The 18,634-nt window shown below is 52.5% G+C and overlaps 1 protein-coding gene across 7 annotated transcripts in view; it reads left to right on the top strand.

The window, feature by feature from the left end:
* TTC7A (tetratricopeptide repeat domain 7A) overlaps positions 1–18,634 on the top strand; it is a 158,602-nt gene that overhangs the window by 80,444 nt on the left and 59,524 nt on the right. For 6 of the 7 annotated variants that reach the window (XM_064364054.1, XM_012473734.3, XM_012473736.3 and 3 more), the window contains 4 exons: positions 429–492; positions 11,067–11,204; positions 11,779–11,862; positions 16,391–16,495. In XM_064364054.1, coding sequence (XP_064220124.1) covers positions 429–492; positions 11,067–11,204; positions 11,779–11,862; positions 16,391–16,495 — 391 coding nt within the window. The remainder of the gene's footprint in view (positions 1–428; positions 493–11,066; positions 11,205–11,778; positions 11,863–16,390; positions 16,496–18,634) is intronic. The other variant, XM_064364052.1, reaches the window with a different exon arrangement.

The raw sequence follows: 18,634 nt of genomic DNA on the forward strand, positions 1-18,634 counted from the left end.
GAGAATCCTATAAGTCACTTGGAAGCCAAAGAAATCATTTGGAGCTTACCTGTCTTCCCAGTAGTTTTGTCTGTACACCTCTCTCGTGTGTGCCATTCATCGAAGGCAGGGCCTGTAGCCCACCAGCAGAGCGTAGTTCTGGCTCTTCCCCGCTCCTTGCCCCGGCTGTTCCCTGCAGTGCTGGTGCTGGGAGGAATGTTTCCTCCCCAGGAGCATTCATAGTATTCCAGCCCAGCAGTCACTGCCCACCGCAGCCTTTCGGATCCATAACTCTGGGGCAGGTGGTATCTGGTGCCCATGAATTATGCAGGAAGGGGTCACCTTACAGGGCTGGTGCTGACTCTGGGGCAGAAGGCTGGCATGGTGGGTCAGTGGTGCTGTTTGGTGAGGTGTGTGCTCTAACCAGGCCTGTCATTTGTGTCTTTCAGCCTCTACTGCCCCAAGGACAACATCGAGGAAGCCCTCCTGCTCCTCCTCATCAGCGAGTCCATGGTAAGCTCCAGGACATCCTTCAAGGGCTTCTGGCCCTCTGACCCTATGGGGTAGGGCTGTGGGGCCCAGGTGCAGGTCACCTGTGACCTAGCCAAACTCTGTCTCTCAGGGATACTCCCAAAGTAGATGCTTCTTGGCCCTGGCCCCCCATACGGTAGGCAAGTCTTGCTCATTAGGTTTGGGATTGGCTGCATAAGGCTTCATTTGGAGGCCTGCATTCTGTCCCCAGATAAGTAGGGACTGAGTGCCTGAGGCCCCACCCACCTATTTTGGGATTAAAAAGATGATCATCAACAAGGCAACAGTAAAATGTTACATAGCTGTATTCTGTAAATGTTACATAGCTGTGTTCTGCCGTGACAGATACGAGAACATGGAAGGTAGGGAATGGAAGGAACATGCACTTTGGAGTCAGAAAGTCTAGATTCAGGTTCCAGTTCTGCATGTTAACTGAGGGCTGGGGCAAATCACTCATTTTCTCTGAGCCTTCATTTCTTCCCTTGTAAGATGACAGTACTCACAAAGGTAAGCATGCCTATGAAAAGAGTTCATTCATTCATGCAACAGCTATTTCTTGAGCATCTACTTTGTACCAGGACCTGTTCTAGATGCCAGAGATGCTGCAGCAAACAACATGGAGAAAAGTCCTTTCCCTCATGGAGCTAGCATTCTAGTGAGGGAAACAGGCAGTAAATTAATCAAAAACCGCAATATGCAGGATGTCCATACATGAGTACTATGGGAAAAGAACACAGAGGAGAAGACAAACACACTAGACAAAGTGTACGTGAAGTTGGCTGTTTCGACTTTTCCACAGGACCCTTGGCTCATGTCCTGGGCAGGAAGATGAGGCAAACACACGCACATGGACACATGCACACACTGGTGCATGCACAGATATGCTGGCCGTGGTACCAAGCAGTGTTTTCCCAGGGCAAAGCACTTTGGGGGCTCAGCAAAGGAGAGTGCAGTGTGGTTGTGTAGTTGAGGAGGTGGTAAGATGAAGGATGGACTAGACTGGTCCAAAGCGGGCACAGGAAGAGTAGGGCAGGAGCAGCAAAAGCCAAGCACAGAGGAGCCATTTACACAGACGGGTCCAAGTCCTCCGACTAAAGGGCCCATCAGAGCTGGTGAGCTGGGAACCACTGGGTTGAGAAATAGGTTTTTTAAAAAACAATGCATCTGAGAGCAGTGTGTGGATGCGGAGGTTAAGAAACCAAGACCCCATGAGCAGGATCCCTGAATAGCCAGAAACGAATGTCCCCTTGGATATCTGGGACTATGCAATGCCAGGGCTTGCTTAGAGAGCCTTGGTAATCAGGTTGCCTTTGGTGCCTCAGGCATTCCAGCAAGTAGACAGGAGCAGGCGCTGGCCTTCGGGGCAGAAGGATTGCATCCTGCCTCAGTTGGGGCTGGTCTGTGTCGGATCTGAGAGTTCCTGTGTAGGGTGTGGATATTTGGATGGGGGTGCCACCTGGCCAGGGCGTTGTACTAAAATGTTTGCCTGTGAGGTGGATAAGTGGTTGCCCGGGGGAGAGCCATCTCACTCATGAGCAGCTGTGGCGCTAGAGGGACCATGTGCCACATCTGATTTTCATGGGAGAACACTGTGCTTTTTACAGAAAATGGGCCCTTACTCTGACCACATACTGAACCCTAGTTTTGTATTATGGAACCCCAGATGCAAGCCAGTACTCCCATTCCCTCTCGCCCATCTCAACACTTCCACCCTTGGGTGAGACTGCACTGAAACACCTTTTTTTATTTTTTTTATTTTTTTTAATTTTTAAGACAAAGTCTCCCTCTGTCACTCAGGCTGGAGTGCAGTGGCGTGATCTCGGCTCACTGCAACCTCTCCTTCCCAGGTTCAAGTGATTCTTCTGTCTCAGCCTCCCGAGTAGCTCAGATTACAGGCACATGCCACCATGCCCAGCTAATTTTTGTATTTTTAGTAGAGACAGGGTTTCACCATGTTGACCAGGCTGGTCTCGAATTCTTGACCTCAGATGATCCACCCGCCTTGGCCTCCCAAAGTGCTGGGATTACAGGCATGAGCCACTGCACCTGGCCTAAACATTGGTTATTTTTTTAGCCTTTGCGTATTGAGGGTTCCAGTGCAATTTACAGGTAGGTGAAAGACTGAAAACAGGGCCATTTGTCAGGTCCTTTCTCAGCCAGGGAGATTCCAAACTGATTAGGTGAGCATTGTGTTGAGTCATATGAAATTGCCAATTTTCAATTGTTTATGACCTACAGAAACAACAGTTTCATATAGTTCAGTCTAATACTGTATGTTCCCATCTTACAGATGACAAAAGTGAGGTCCAGGACAGGTATGGCTGTTGGTCAAGGTCACATACTAATAAGTCTTGAAACCATGGCTCGAACATGTCCTTCTCCCTCAGCAGTTTCTAAGCCACAAGACGCAGGGCTCCTGGACCTCCATCCTGATGCTTCCCTTGCCCACTGCTCTGATCCTTGGTATTCTCAAGTGTAAAAGGCCAGGAGATAACTTTGGGGATCAGAGGACTTTGTAAACAGGGGCAAGCCTGTTAGGATGAAGATGGTCATAATTTTTCTCCTGGTAGGGAGTGAGGCTGGGCTCTGCCTTCCCAAGTCGTTTTCTGTGGCCTCTGCTTGATCTGGGTCCTCAGGACAGAGTTCAGATGCCTTTCAGTTAAGGCTACCCACCCACCCCCAAACCCTCCAAGCAGAGAATGGCCTTTTACAAAAACATGGCCCATGCTTGGAGCCAGGTGAGTTTTCCTGAGTATGCAGTCTCCTCCAAGCAGCTCTTTCCCTTTTGCAAGACAGTGTGGCTGGCAGCCTGCCTAGGAGACTAGAGGTTGGGGGGTGGGTGAGTCTGGGTCAGCTGGCCAGGCGGTGTCCTGGGAGATTCCCTGTGGCACACCAAACAGAGGCGCTGCCCAGACACTGTCTGCACCAAGAATGGGAGGAGGCGTCTCCCATGGGGCTGGCTGGTTTGTTTCCCCTTGCTCTCACCCAGCCTGTTAGACATTCAGAAACTTGAGGGATTTGGGGGAGAGCATTGGCAATGAACTTAGCTTTAGTGTTTCATCTGCAGTGTCCTTTTCCCCTGTGTGCTGGGTCTGGCCCCTGTGGCTGGGAATGGTTTTGCAGAGTGGCCAGACCTGCCTTTTCTCCTGCCTTTGTTTTAAATACTTCTTCCCTCCAGTCTGATTCTTGATCAGTGAGAGGACTAGGGTATGGGTTCCACTCTACCAACCTCTCAAGTTCCTGCCCTGATGCTTCTCAGCTGAACCCCAAGACTCCATGTACCTGCAGGGTTTTCCTCATCTCCCTTTGACGTTGGCTGGGTTTGGCTGCAAATGAGGAGCTTGGGGAGAAACCTCTAGAACAGCAGCTGGTGGCCTTGGCTGCTACTTAGGTTCTTCTAATACCTGCAGAATGTATTATGCTACAGTGAAAGCTCTTCCCACAGAGCGAACCCGGGAGGCATCATCATCATTGCATCCACCTCTAGGACATCCAGGGCAGCTGCTGCAGGAAACGGTGTTTGCAGGCTTTCTTGTTTTGTGGTTTGGAACTCAGAGTAGTGGCTGTGTGGTGTGGGGCTGCTACCTTAGATATGGTTTTTATTACAAGCTGACTGTGAGATCAGAATGAATGAGGGAGACCTTTTCTTTCAAGAGGTAAATAGAAACCTTACTAATGCTTTCACAGGAATGCAAGGGGGATATGAGATGTTACTAGTTGAAGATGATTTGTGTTTTGGACCGAGTTTTGAGTCTTTGGGGCCAAAATGGCATTTAAAAATTCATCTACTCATCGTTGATTCATTCATCCATCCGGCCATCTGCCTTCCCATCATTTCTCCATCCACCCATCCTCCTACCCACCATTCATTCATCCACCTACCATTCATCCATCTACCCACCCACCAACCATGCGTCCCCCTAGCCATTCATCCATTTATCCATCCATCTCCCATTCATCCGTCTACCCTTTCTTTCATCCATCTATCCACCATTCATCCATCCATCCATTCATCTACCTATCATTCATCCATCCACCCATCATTCCATCTATCCCCCATTCAGCCATCTACCTACCAACCCTGCATCCACCTACCCATTCATCCGTTTATCTATCCACCCACCGTGTATCCATCCACCCACTTTCCATCCATCTAATCTTGTTTAAGCAGCTGCAGCATGCGGGACCATGCTCAGCACTGTAAAGGTGATGATTAACAGTTCAGTCATAGTCCCTGTCCCAAATGGACTCCCATTTACTGCAGTTTGTACCCAGGGATGTGGAGGAAATCCTGGTCTCCAAATCAGAATGACCCTAGTCTGCTGAACCTCAAATGTAAAGTCTTGTTTTTGAAAGAACCATGTATCAAACCAGCCTGATTTTCTCAAACAGTTGGGGAACTAGGAGATACAGGTATCAGAGTTTCTAAAATACTGATCTGGGGCATAAAAATATGTGCTAAAGTAAACTGAACCCTTGGATCCCTGTTTCATTCAGCTGACAAACAAGTTGCTGCCGGTGTATGCTCTTAGAAATGGAAAGGGTACAGAGCCCTGGTGTTGAGAGAGGAGGTGGATGGGTGAGTCTCTGAGTCCTGGGACTCTCAGATTAACAAAGTTTGTGCCATGCCCAATGCTGGGCATCTGGCTATTTGAATCTTGAATTTACCATTCACAATCTGTGTGGCCTGGGTGAGTTTCTAACCCACCTGAGCCTCGGTTTTCTCTTCTGTCAAATGGAGTTAATAAGGGCTCTCTTGTAGGACTTTGGTGGAATAAATAAGAAAATGAATGTGAAGGTGCCTGGTACATTCTAGTTGTTCAATATGTGCTCATTTTCTCCTGATAAATACTTGATTCTGACTTAGTTATTTTTGAAAACATTTAGGTTCAGGTCTGGTTGGGATATCCAGGATAAATTGGATTAAGGATGCCATTCAGTTTAAAAAAAAAAAGTGCTTCCTGGGCTTGATTTCATTAGGGTTTCAGCAGATGAACACAGACTGTTCCAGCTTTTGGGACCTGGTTTGCTCTTACACAAGGGCTGAGGCAGTGAAGGGTCTAACACTGCCAGCTTAGAACTCTTGGTTCAGTGGAGGTGGGAGAGCTCTCTCTCACTAGCAAAAAGAACTGTGACTTCTGCTGCAGGAGCCTGACTCAGCAGGAGCTCAGAGGCTGGCGTGGGCCTGGCCTGGGTCACTGGGTGGATAGGACATGTCACAGAGCATGTTATTTCTTGGCTCTGTGGACTGGCAGCTCAAGAGCCAGTGGTAATTATGTCTGCTGGTGAGGGACGACAGCACAGGGGGAGCATGACAGCACAGGGGGAGCATGCTCCAGGGAGGGGGCAGGTGCTGGGTACAGATGCTGCCAGGAGTCTTCTTTCCGGGGTAATTTGGCGGGGGTTGGGGGAGTGTCAGCAGCAGGCCCTCGGCTTTGTTCCTTGGCCAATGAAGAGCCTGTTTTTGAGAATGGGATTGATCAGGGCCTTGGACTTGTTGTCCAAGGAGCATGTTCTTTACAGAAAAGCAGCACCTAGGGTCTAATAGGGGAAGCCTGGCCTTGTGTTTTGCTTCAGTTCTTTTATAAGCAGAGCCAACCCAGGGTCTCTTATGGCATGGATGAGGCTATTGGGCACTTCCTTGGAGGTACCTGGAGCAGGGAAGGAGCCAGAAATGAAGTCAGAATGTCTAGGATCTAATTTAGGTCCCAACCCCCTGTCTTGTATGCATTGGGCAGCTTACCTGGCCTCCCTCAGTCTTCTCATCTGTAAAATAGGCTGAGAGTACACAGAAGATGATTGTGAGCATTTTGAGATGCCACACAGAAAGTGTTCCACACGGTACTTCCCTTTCCTTATCTTAGAGTGGAGCCCTGTTTGTGTCCAAGGTTAGAGAAGAAAAAGAGGGCTGGACAGAAGGAGAGGTTAGTGCTGCCTGTGGTCCTACAGCCACCGAAAGGTCCGGACTGGTCTTGTATCTTACTAGGTTGGGAAAAGCTGGCAGAGGAGCCCCCAGGCAGCTAGAGCTTAGGCAAGCAGCAGTGGTCCCAGAGTGGCCTACTAGGGGCCTGGAGGGTGGTTCAGCCTCAGCTCCCTGGGATCTTGCACAAGGTAGTTCATCTTCTGGAGCTCAGTGTACTCATCTGCAGAGGGTGGGGGGCAGTCAGTGGTTTCATCCCTGCCCCACCATGGGGTTACTGTGAGGCCAGATAGGACAGTGGATGTGATCATTCAGCTTCTAAAAGAGTAATGCAGGCTGGGCACAGTGGCTCACGCCTGTAATCCCAGCACTTTGGGAGGCCAAGGTGGGTAGATCACTTGAGGTGAGGAGTTCAAGACCATCCTGGAATATGATGAAAACCCCATCTCTACTAGAAATACAAAAAAATTAGCTGGGCATGGTGGTGGGTGCCTGTAATCCCAGCTACTCAGGAGGCTGAGGCAGGAAAATCACTTGAGCCCAGGAGGTTGCAGTAAGCCAAGATTGCACTACTACACTCTAGCCTGGGTGACAGAGGGAGTCTCTGTCTCAAAAAAAAAAAAAAAAAAAAAAAAAAGGCAATGCATGTTGCATACATAAGACTGGATATTTGACCAAGAGTAGCCCTTGCTTTAGGTTTCTCATAGGCCAGCCTGCCTGGGGAAAATAGAGGTTTCCTCACAGACGTTTTTGGGATGTCTCATATTTGCTTCATGGATACTTGGTCAAAGACCAGAAGTGTGTCATGCTCTCAGTACTGAGCTGCTGGGTAATGGGTATATGGGGACGAGCACTGTTTCTTTGGCTTCTCCTCTTCTGACCTGCCAGAGGACTTGCAGTGAATGTTCTTTAGTCTAGGAGGGGCTATCCTAGGAGAACAGCCAGAAGGACAAAGGCTAGGAGCAGGACAGCTACATGAGCGCTAGGATTAAATCCTGGGATTAAGTGCATGGATTAAACAGAGCAGTGTATCCGCAGCAGTGGGCAGCCTTGCAGTGGTTGTGGGGGTTATGGCAGCGAGCACTAGGCAGGGAGAAACTAGAGTAGAATATTCTGCCATTATTCTAAGAACAGTGAGGAAGAGACGGTGAGAAGATTGAGTGTTCATGTACGACTTTAAGGGTCACAAGTGCATTCACATCTGTTACTGCATCTGATCTAGAGGATTTTCTAATGAAAGCAGGATTCTGAGGCCACTTCAATGGTGGAAGAGAAAGAATGTGGCTGGGACTAAGTCAGAGCTACTGCCAGAGCGTGGGGCTGCACCATGTGGCCTGAGGGCAGTGAGCCAGGGAGGAGGGAGCAGGACAGCTGCGGGTGCTGGGAGGGAACTGATGCTCCCATAGTGTCTGAGGCCCTGGCCTTTGAGGCTGCCCCTGGCCCCTGAGCTGCACGTGAATTCTGTTCTGCTGTTGCTCACCCACCAGCCCCCATGCCTGCTTTTTTTCTGTCCCATTTCCCCCATCCCACCCTGTTGCCATGGTTACACACACAGGCGCTGCCCAGCAACCACCAGGAATATTTCAGTGCAGCCCTGCCCCAAAGCCATAGTAACTGCTCAGCCCACTTTGGCTTCTGGCTGGGGAATCACGCCCCTCTTCTGCACAGGCCCCAGTTCGCACAAGTCCTTAGGACCCCCAAGGAGCTTTCCTGGCTGTCTGCCTGTTGAGGCCCTGTCACCAGCCTGAGGATTTACACTGCTGCTGCTGCTACTGAGATGATCCTCTCTTCTGTTCCTTTTCTTCTGACCTAATTAACGCCCAGTTCTGAAAATCTACCCCTCCCTCTGCCAGACACACATTCAGACCCTGTTCTCTTAAAGGTCAAGGTCTGAGGTGGACAGAGGGAAGTTTCCACTCCAGGCCCAGAATGTTTCTTGAGTGTGACGCTCTGCAAAGGCAAGTTGAGTCAAGTCCTGTGTGTGAGGCTGTGCCTGGGGCCAAGAGTCTAGCCATGAGCAAGAACTGGTGAACCAGACGGGGGTGTGTGGGCCGAGGTGTGGGCCAGGTTGCAGGAGGACAGGAGAGGCCTGACCTCTCTTGGCGAGATGAGTCAGGGATGGTGCTGTAGGAAGGTGGCCCTGAATGGAGTTTTGAGGAGCTAGAAGGTATCCTGGTTGACAGAGGGAGCTGCAGCGTGACCGAAGATGGGCCAGTAGCTATAGGGACCAGCAAGGGGTTCCATGTCACTGGAGAGAAGCAGACCAGTTAGGCGGCCACAGAAAGGAGTTTAGACTTTATCCTAATGGCCATAGTGATGGCTCACTGCTCACTATCCCCTGAACAAAACTGGTCTGCATGGACAGGCAGGTGGATCCCCAGACCCTGGTTTTGCCCAGCCAAGCTTCTTCCCACCCCTGCAGACTGCCTGACCCCACCCGCTTCCATCATAGCCTCTCCCACCCGAATTCGAGGTCAGCTTCCACTTGGGGATGCGCATCCTATACTGCTGCTCCTTCCTGGTCTCCCCACAGCAAGGCCTCCATGTCCCCATCCTCTCACTCCCTAGCCACTCCTGCCTGGTGGAGGCCACCCCTGTGGGTCCCCACCCTGGGTAGCCGGAGCTGGGGAGCTGCTGGAGGTGGCGGTGTGGGGCGGTTCATCACCGGGGATAGAACGAGGGCTGTATTCCTACTTGGCTCAGGGAACTAGCTCCTGCCAAGCCTCTCCCTAGAATTTCTTCTCTCTTCCTGTTGGTAGCTGTGTGGGTGGACTTCACTGGGAAGGAGGGGGATTTTTGGCACCTTCTTTCTCCACTCCTCTCCTTCAACCCTTTGGAGCTCCTGACTGGCTCCTGTTCCGCAGGCTGACGCCAGTGCTCAGCCTTGCCGGGATTTCCAGGCATCTCAGCACCTCTTCTGGGCCATCTGAGTCCATGGGAGCCTGGGCGGCACTCACCAACTGTGGCAACGGGGCAGCCATCAGAATCCCTGGCAACCAGTCTCTCAGTGACTGAGCTGTCCCCCCAGGGTGAGTCACCTCCTTGGGTCTTGGAGGTGTTTTGGCTTCCAGAGGCCTCTAGGAGGACACACTCCAGCCTTGCAGTGCAGGATACACCCAGAGCCTGTGGTCTGGAGGCCTCAGGGGCTTGGACTTCTGCCTCCAGCCCCTCACCGGGAGGAGGGAAGAGCAGTCCTGCCCAAGGCTGTGTGGCCCACTTGGTGCATAGGAGGGATGGGGTGACTCTGATGAGGGAGATAGGGGTTTTTAGGGCCGGCAGCTCCTTTTTATTCTGTCAGGAAGGCTGAATCCTTGGTCTTGAGGTCCTGTGTGGGGAAGCAGAGGAGGCCAAGTCCCATTGCACAGAAGGAGGCTTAGACAGAGGGAGGGAGATGCAGGAGAGAGCCCCATTTGGCAGAGGAGAAGGGGCATGAGAAGGAAGGATGCTGGGGCAGCCAGCAGCAGCATCTGCCCAGAGCCCAGCTCTGCCCAGCTCGGCACAGCCTTTGGAGTGGGGGAGGGGATGTGACTGTTTCAGAGCATCCTCTGCCTAGTCCCTGCCCCGTGGCTACTCAGAGACCCCTGCAGCTGGGGAGCCCCTCCTTTTCCACCCTGTCTTTTTTGCCCCCAGGGTATAGAGGTGGGCAGGGCGGTAGGACCAGCTGCACAGACCGAAGAACAAAAGGATCCCACATACTTGATGGGGGGCTTCTGGCTTGGTGATGAGGAGCTCCCCTCTTGGAATTAGACAGAATTACCCACTCATACAGCACATTTTCCTCTCCTCCCCTCACCCCTCACAGCCATCTGGCATCTCTGAGCTACTGACATCCCTGGTGCTGGATGCCAAGAGCGGAGTTCTTGAGTGTGGAAAAGCTCTTTCTGGGGAGGGATGGAGGAGAGTTTCTATGGTTGGAAGGAGCCAGGAGAGGGTCTGGACTGGACACAGAGGTGAAGGGAAAGGGTACTCTGGGAATGTCCTTGTCAAAGGGACTTAAGAGGCTGAAGCGGAAGAGAAGAAGGCACTGGGGGCCACAGCCCAGGCTCCCCACAGAGCCACCTACCCAGTCCAGGCACTTTCACATCTTAGCCAAAAGTCTTGCTGTAATTGTGAGAATTGCAAACTCACCAGGGACTGTTCCACAAAATGACTGGCTTGTGCTCCTCAAAAATGCCAGTGTCATGAGAGGGAAAGGTGGAGGGCCTCCTCCAGATGAAGGGGATTAAAGAGACATGGCACCTGAATACAAGGTATGATCCTGGACTGGATCCTGGAATGAGAAAAAGTAACCGACTGTAAAGGACAATAATAATTATAGCGAGAGGTCCATTGAGGAAGGGTTTTCGGTTATGATACTATTCTTGCAACTTTTCTGTTGGTGTGAAATTTTGCAGAATAACAAATTGAATATCAGAAGCTTGACCCCTCAGAACTGCTCCTTCACCCAACCTGAGCTAAGGGTGGAGGAGTTTCTCCCTTGGAGAGGGCCTTTGTGGAGATGGGAAAAGGCCATTTCTGGCCTGGGGCAGCGGCAAAAAGGTGACAGTGGCTGGGCCAGCAAGGCAAGGTCCCCGTGAATTCAGACACCGGCTTATCTGCTGTCCTCGCTCTTTCTCAAACAATGTCCCACCCACAGGCAACTCGAGATGTGGTGCTGAGCCGGGTGCCGGAGCAGGAGGAGGAGCGGACAGTGAGCCTGCAGAATGCTGCAGCCATCTATGACCTCCTGAGCATCACGTTGGGCAGAAGGGGACAGTACATCATGCTCTCGGAGGTATGGCCAGCCATGTAGCCCACCCCACTCCCTGGAGTCAGGCAGTCTGTAAAGGCAATCAGATGGAGCCATTGGTCCCTTCTCCACCTGTTACTCCCCTGCCAGGCTGCTCTGCTGCTTTGACCTTGGCAAGTTGTCAAGTCTGAATTCCTCATCTGTGAAAAATGGGTAGAGAATCCACCTCACAAGTTTGCTGGGAAGAGTGCATGTGAAAAGCTGAGAACAGTGCCGTGCACAGTAATAATAAATGTTCACTGCTATTTTTATTGCCTGTCTACATTTTGAAAGCACTTTCACAAATCTTCAATTTGCTCTTTGCCATCACCCTGTGAGATCATTCACATGTTAAGGAGGGGAACTGAGGGCCTGAGAGGGTGAGAGACTTGGGCAGGGACACACAGCATGCCAGGGGCAGGAACTGGGTTTCTGCAGGGTGTCTCATGGGAGGCAGGTGCGGGCCTCCTGCAGCCTCCCAAGGGCGCTGACTTGGGCAGTGAGACTACCCTGGAAGGGTACAGATGACTGGGGTGGGAGGACCCCTGGTGGGCAAGTGCTGACTGTCTCCCCTCCCCAGTGCCTGGAGCGAGCCATGAAGTTTGCGTTTGGAGAATTTCACCTTTGGTACCAAGTGGCCCTTTCCATGGTGGCTTGTGGGAAGGTAAGGTCCAGGGGGTGCTAGGGGCTGCACACTCACCTTCAGGGGGCTCTGCTGAGGTGGATGGAGGGTCTTTTCTGGCCAGGGGAGAGGGTGGGGGTTATCCTGCAGCTGGTTTGAACCTCTGGGAGAGTGAGGAGCGTGGGGTGGGCCACAGAGACATCTTGCGTGAATTCCTGTCCACGTGTGAGCTATGAGTGTGCCGGTGTGCAGAGTCTGTGGATGCTTTTCTCTGAGCATACATACATGCACAGGAATACTGTAGCCTCTTTGCTGGAGAGCTGATGATGTGACTGCATGTGGCGGACACAGGGTGGATCCAGGTGAGGGAACGTTGTCCCTCTTGGGCTGTAGCTCTTATCCTGTCCATCGAGCATGGTATCAGGAAAGGACTTGCTCGTGGACTGGAGACTTGCCTTGGAGGGGAAGGTTAAAGGGTGGAGCAGAGCAGCAGCACCCACAAGGGAGTTTGAGGAGGGGGTACTGCATGACACATGTGGCCGGGGGCACCTGGGTGGAGACAGGGCCTGGCGGGACACTGGCCAGAGCAAGAAGCGGGCCTGAGTTCACTCTCTATCCACCCAGCTCTAGTGCCATCACCCCTGCTTTTTCCTCCGATCAGAATTACACTTACATAAGCCTCTATTTTAAGCAGTGACATGAAAGGAAAACCTTTCTGGAGCTGGGTACTGAGGGTGTTGGGGCTGAGGATGCTACGAATGCAGGAAATAAGGTGGCATGAGCTTGCAGATTGTTCCAGGAGCTGTAAATACCCAGAACCCTTTCATGGGGCTGAGGGAATTCCTCGCCCCCCTGGCCCATCTGTGCCACATTCCATTTCTGGCCCCGCTGCTGTCTCTGAGGAGGGCCCTTCCAGCTTGCCAGTGCCTCCTCCACACATGGAGGGTGTGCCAGCTAGCTCGGGGCCTCAGCAGCCGACAGGTCCTGGCAGGGAGGGGGAAGAGGAGCAGGTGCTGCAGCCTGGCCGAGGGAAGAGGCTTGCCGGGGAACCTTCCCCGCCCCCATCTGCTGGGCATGTCTTCCCAAACCTCTCCCCTCTTCCCCATCACATCAGACACCTCGTAGAGCATCTTGAAGTCACAGCATGATCTCCTTGGCTCTGTGCTCAGCAGGGTCTTGTCAAGACCCAGGGAGATTCAGAACACAGGTGAGGCCCTGGCCCTCCAAGGGTTAGGGAGTGAGAGAACCCCTCCTACAGAACTGCAGGCAGAGGAGACAATGTGGGCAATGGTGGAGGTGCTGGAAAGATGAGCCAGAAGTGGGGATGGGGACAGGAAGGTGTTGAAGGCACCTGTCTGCCTGGGGTAGTAGGACAGGGTGGGGAGGAGGTGGAGCTGGAGCTTCCATGGAACCTGGGCAGACAGCTCACAGTGGCATGGGCAGGTTCTTCCTACCTCTGGGAAACAGAAAGCCCATCTAATCTTGGGACAGTGAGTACGGGCAGGAGAGGCCTAGGGCCAGGACAGTGGTTCATACCCTTCTGTGGGTCATGGACCCCTTCCAGGAGCTAAGGAAAGCTGAAACCACTGCTCAGAAAAATTCAGTGCACATGCAAGTTAGCTTTAAATCCTAGAGGGGCTCTTAGAAGCTCTCCAGGCTCAGTCGAAGGTGTTGTGATAGCCTGGGAGTTAAGGAGTCTTCTGTCTCTGACTAGCTGGACTCAGAGAGGTCCAGACCAGCCTGCCACCATCCCAGCATCCAGGGAACTGGTTTCTGGGCTTGGCTCCTTCGCAGACCAGCAAGGTGGCCCTGGGAGTGGGCTTCCATCAGGGACTTGAGATTGGCCAGGTCCACAGGCTGGAGGCGCCGTGCATTCGGTGCAGCCGGAGATTGTTCTGGAAAGCACTCTCTACCCTCCTTGGGAACCCTGCCCACCAAATCAGCCTGTCTGATTGTCCCAGGCATCCCTCAAGAGTGGCCAGACCTTGCCTTTGCTGAAAGCCTAAGGTGGAATCAAGGGTGTGTATCTGTGATTGTGCCTGAAAGGCCTTCCAGAAGGTGAATCTGGGCAGTATAAATATATCTAACACTTCAACCTGCAGGAATAATGGATGAGTTCCGTGGCATGATTTAGGTCGTTCCTTCTCTTGGTCTCTGTGCGGCAATTGCATTGGCTGTGTTGCTAGGTAACCATCATGACAAAAAAAAAAAGCTGCTGCTCCGGCTGCTGAGTCCTCAGATGGCTCCTTAAATAGCAGCGTTTTTTGGTGTGCATGGGGATGGGGTGGAATGTGGAGGGTCAGGGTTAGAGAACCCTGTATGGCAAGGATCCAGTCAGTAGCTATGAGAAGGAGGCCGAGCAGAAGCCTGAGGCTTGCTGGGGTGTGGATGGAGGGGCCTTGGGAAGGGACTTGGAGTGGTATTCCCAGGGCAGGGTCTCAGGAGGAGGTAGATAGCCTGACAGTACCTTCAAGCCCCTCATGCACCCTGGCACCCGCCCCCCCCACACTGGGTACCCCATGGAGGCTCCCAGCATGCGGGAGCTGGTTGCCTGCTAACATACTCTCGTGCTTGGCCTCCTACCCTTTTGTTTCTGGAGAGAGCCATGGGGGTGGTGGCCTTTGTTGTCTGTCCCACCCTTTCTATAGGGTCCTTTGAGGAAAGACCATAGCCTCATCTCCCTTCCTGAGTGACCCCACAACCCCTAGCCCAGTACTGGGTCCAGAGCACACCCTTGGCGAAGACAACTGTCATTGACCTGATAAGTCTGAGCCAAAGCCCAGGGAAATCTATCACGTCTGGGTTGAGAAAAGCTCTTCCTTAGATGGCAGGGAACAGGGGAGGCCAGGTGGAGGGAGGTGGGTGTCCAGGGTGGACACAGACCATTCAGGTCCTAGCTGTGCACCCGCCAATTGCTCATACCCTGCTGTAGACAGGTGAGCCTTCCTCTGTTTCTTTCTGTACCTCCAGAGTTGCTGGGGAGAGATGAGAGCTAGTTAACAGTGGGAAGCTTGGCCCAGAGTAGGGCCCAGTATACATGAGAATTGTCATAGTTACATGCAGGTACATGCAGACCTGGAGGTCGCACAGATGCAGGGGTGTACACACTGGGAGGACTCGTGCAGTTTCCTGGAAAAGGTTCCAGTACAGAGAGAGAAGGAGAGAGAGAGAGAGAGTTGGGGGTGGGCAAGGAAACAGGCCTCCTTTTTGGCCAAGGTGGTCATCATAGAGGCAGTATAGGGTAGTGGTTAGAGCCAGGCTACATTCAAACCTCAGCTCAGCCATTCATAGGCTGTGTGGCTTTGAACAAGCTACCTAACCTTCTCCGCATTCAGTTTTCCCATCTGTAAATTAGAGTCAGGGTATTTGCATCATAGGATTGCTGTAAAAATTAAGTCACTTGGTGTTTAGAATGCACTTACAACAGGGGTCTCCAAACTTTTTCTGTAAAGGGTCAGATAGCAGACATTTTTGACTCTGCAGGCCCAACAGTCTTTTGCAACTAGCCACTCTGCTACCATATCAGGAAAACAGCCAAAGACAGTATATGAATGTGCATAGTCCATTTATGTGTTCCAATAAAACTTTATTTACAAAAATAGGCAGAGGGCCAGATTTGGCCTGTGAACTGTGTTTTGCCAACCCCAGACTTAAGACAATGCCTGCACATCCCAAGATCTGAATAAGTGTTTGCTGCTGCTGTTCTTATTACTATTCTTGGTAAATCCTTGTCTGGCTGTGGCTGCACCCCACCACGGCCCTCCTTCACACTTGGCTGTCCTCTGCAGGTCCAGTCTGAGTCCCCGAAGCCGTGGGGGATCCTCAGACTCCTATTTGGAGGTTCTCTCCAACTCTGCCAGTTTAGAACATCTCCCCTTCCTCTCTGCCAGCCTTTACATGACCCCCAACCCCTACCATTGGCCCTGCCTCAGAGTCATTTATTATTATTATTATTTTGAGACAGAGTCTCACTGTGTCACCCAGGCTGGAGTGCAGTGGCACAATCTCGGCTCACTACAACTTCCACCTCTTGGGTTCAAGCAATTCTCGTGTCTTAGCCTCCTGAGTAGTTGGGACTACAGACATGCACCTCCACACCCGGCTATTTTTTGTATTTTTAGTAGAGACGGGGTTTCACCACGTTGGCCAGGCTGGTCTCAAACTCCTGAGCTCAAGTGATTCGCCTGCCTCCATCTCCCGAAGTGCTGGGACTGCAGCCTTGAGCCACTGTGCCCAGCCCTCATTTAGAGAGCCCCTTTTCTACCTCTAAAATTTCTGTGTTTCACATTTGAATTCCTTTTGGAGAGCTTCCATTTGTTGTCATGTTAGCTGTCATCATGTTACCTAAAGAGCAAGGGTCACACCTCCATTCTTCAGATAAGGAAACTGAGGCCTAGGGAGGGATTTGCCTGTCGACACTGCCTGGACTTCTCTGCCTTGGCCCTCTTCCTGGCTCCTCAGAGGAAAGGGATACAGAGCAAGGCTTGGTTGTTTGGGGAGCTCACCCCACTGTGGGCACTCGAGATTCAGGGCTGTAAGTGACAGTGTTTCCTGCTCTTTTTTTCTGCAGTCAGCCTACGCCGTGTCACTGCTGCGGGAGTGTGTGAAGTTGCGGCCCTCAGACCCCACCGTGCCCCTGATGGCTGCCAAGGTCTGCATTGGGTCCCTTCACTGGGTGAGTGAGCTATGAGGGCGGGGCCTAGAGGCCTCCTGTGGGAAGGGTGGCAGCAGCTGGCTGTGAGTGGGGTGTGCACTTCTTGGTGTGTATATGAGGGTTCATGCGGAAGATGGAGAGGATGGGAGCTGCCAGGCAGATGGGTCTGGGCAGGGAGAAAGGCTCTGAGAAGCCGCTAGCCTCCATCTCCAACGGCAGGGTCCCCTGACTCAGTATGGTGTCTGGTTTGCGGTTCAGCCTTGAACTGTGGCCTGCAGAGAATGGAACATAGGGAAGTAGACATGCCCCCACCTGCGGAGCAGCAGGGTAGTAGGGTAAGGCCTTGAGTTACCTGGACCAGCTCCATCATTTCTGAGGCTTCAGATGATCTTAGCATCCAATCTGCAAGGGCCTGCAATGCATGATGCTGGGGGCAGAGCTACTCTTGGTGGAATGGGAAGGTGGTCTCTTGTGTCAGCCCCTCTCCTTCCACTTGGCTCCAGCCCCCCAGAGCCCTGCCCTGTGCTTCACTGCCTGCATACTGCTCTCTGCAGAGGCAGCTGAACCATTAGGAGGCTATAGCTCCAGGTGTGCCCTCTCCCCAGTTGGAGGCCTTTACTGCAGGCTCCTGAAGACCCCTAAGAGATCAGCAACTCAGAGTAGTGAAGGAGGACAGGGCCAGGAGCCCAGGTCCCCCGCTTTGCTGTAGTCCTCCTGCCCCGGGTCTGCTTGGATGCTGCTCCAGGCCTTTGTGGCTCCCAACACTGGGCCCCAGCAGTGGGGTCTCTGCACAGATATCTCTTCTAACTGGGGGCTCACTTCTAGACAGTCTTGACTTTCTTGAGTCCTAATCACCTTGCTGACATCAGTCTCCTATTTCTACCTTCTCAAGCAACACAGAACAAGTGCATCCTCCCTCCCAAACGATGCATATCAGGCCTTCCCCACCCACATCTCCCCAGTTTTTTCATCTGCTCTCTGGGCCCAGGGTCTCCTAAAGTGGGCACTTGCCCTGGAGATGGCCTTCCTGTCTTCCTATTGGCCTGACAGCTTCAGCTACCCCCTCACCATTGTGTGCCCAGCTTGTTTTAAGGCAGCAAGGGCCAAGCTCTGGGTGCATACAGCAGGTGCTTCATAATTAGCAGCCTTTACAACTCTTCTTGCCACTTTCCCTCCTATACACAAACAAATCATGGATTCTGGGGAGGGAGACAATGAGCTTTCCACAAATTCCATGTTCTAACCTTCCTTCCTGAGGACTGGAAACTGGCCCCATCCCTCTGCTGGGTCCCTGCCTCATCATCCCAGCAGGGCTTGCCTTCTCTCTGCTCCAGGGAGTCAGTCCTCCCCAGCCCAAGGAGGCTGGGTGAAAAGAACACCTTTCCCTTTTTCCACACAGGTTCCGATCCCTATGTCTGAAGTGCCCCATCCCCTCTGTGGCTGATCAGGAGGAGGGGAAAGTGTGGCTTCTGGCTTGTGTTCTTTATGCTGTCGCTTAGGTTGGGAAGAATGACATGAGATCAGTCCTGTAATGAGCTCTAGGCTTTTGGAAGGAGCAGTGTAATTAGGTGGTTAAGAGTTTCACTGCCCACCCACTGGGTACCCTAGAGTAAGGCACCTAACCTCACTGTGCCTCAGTTTCCTCATCTGCAAAATGGAAACAGCCTTTCCTCCTCAGGTAGGACATAAATGACCAAGTAAGGAGAGAGCTGGACAGGCCAGGGAGGCTTCATGGAGGAGGTAGCCTTGGACTGGACTCAGAGGGCAAGGGAGGACATAGGAGGGCCAGAGCCAGGCCCTTCCATCACAGCTTGCTTTCCCCTGCCTCATGAGTATCAGGGAACCCTTGATTCCCAGGTCTTTTGGGGAAGACAGTTGGCATCTTGCTCCCAGAGGTAGGGCAGCCTTGTGAGCAAGCACTTCAGATGCGGCTGGCGCATGGGTGCTGAGCACGTGCAGCAGAGGGTGGTGGTATGAGCTGGAGTGTGCAGAGCAGGTGGGCTCCCCGACCCCAGCTCAGGCCCCTGCTTGCTCCCAGGGTTTCTGAGAGGGGCCTCAAGCTCATCTCTGAGATGAAGCCTAAAATACCCATCTCTGAGGGGGTGTAGCGGGGGAGGGCATCTGTGCCCCTCAAGGCTGCCAGCTCTGAGGTAGCTGTGG

This window comes from Aotus nancymaae, unplaced genomic scaffold (assembly GCF_030222135.1).
Source record: "Aotus nancymaae isolate 86718 unplaced genomic scaffold, 86718_ANA_hifiasm-v0.15.2.pri h1tg000057l, whole genome shotgun sequence".
Classification (NCBI taxonomy): Eukaryota; Metazoa; Chordata; class Mammalia; order Primates; family Aotidae; genus Aotus; species Aotus nancymaae.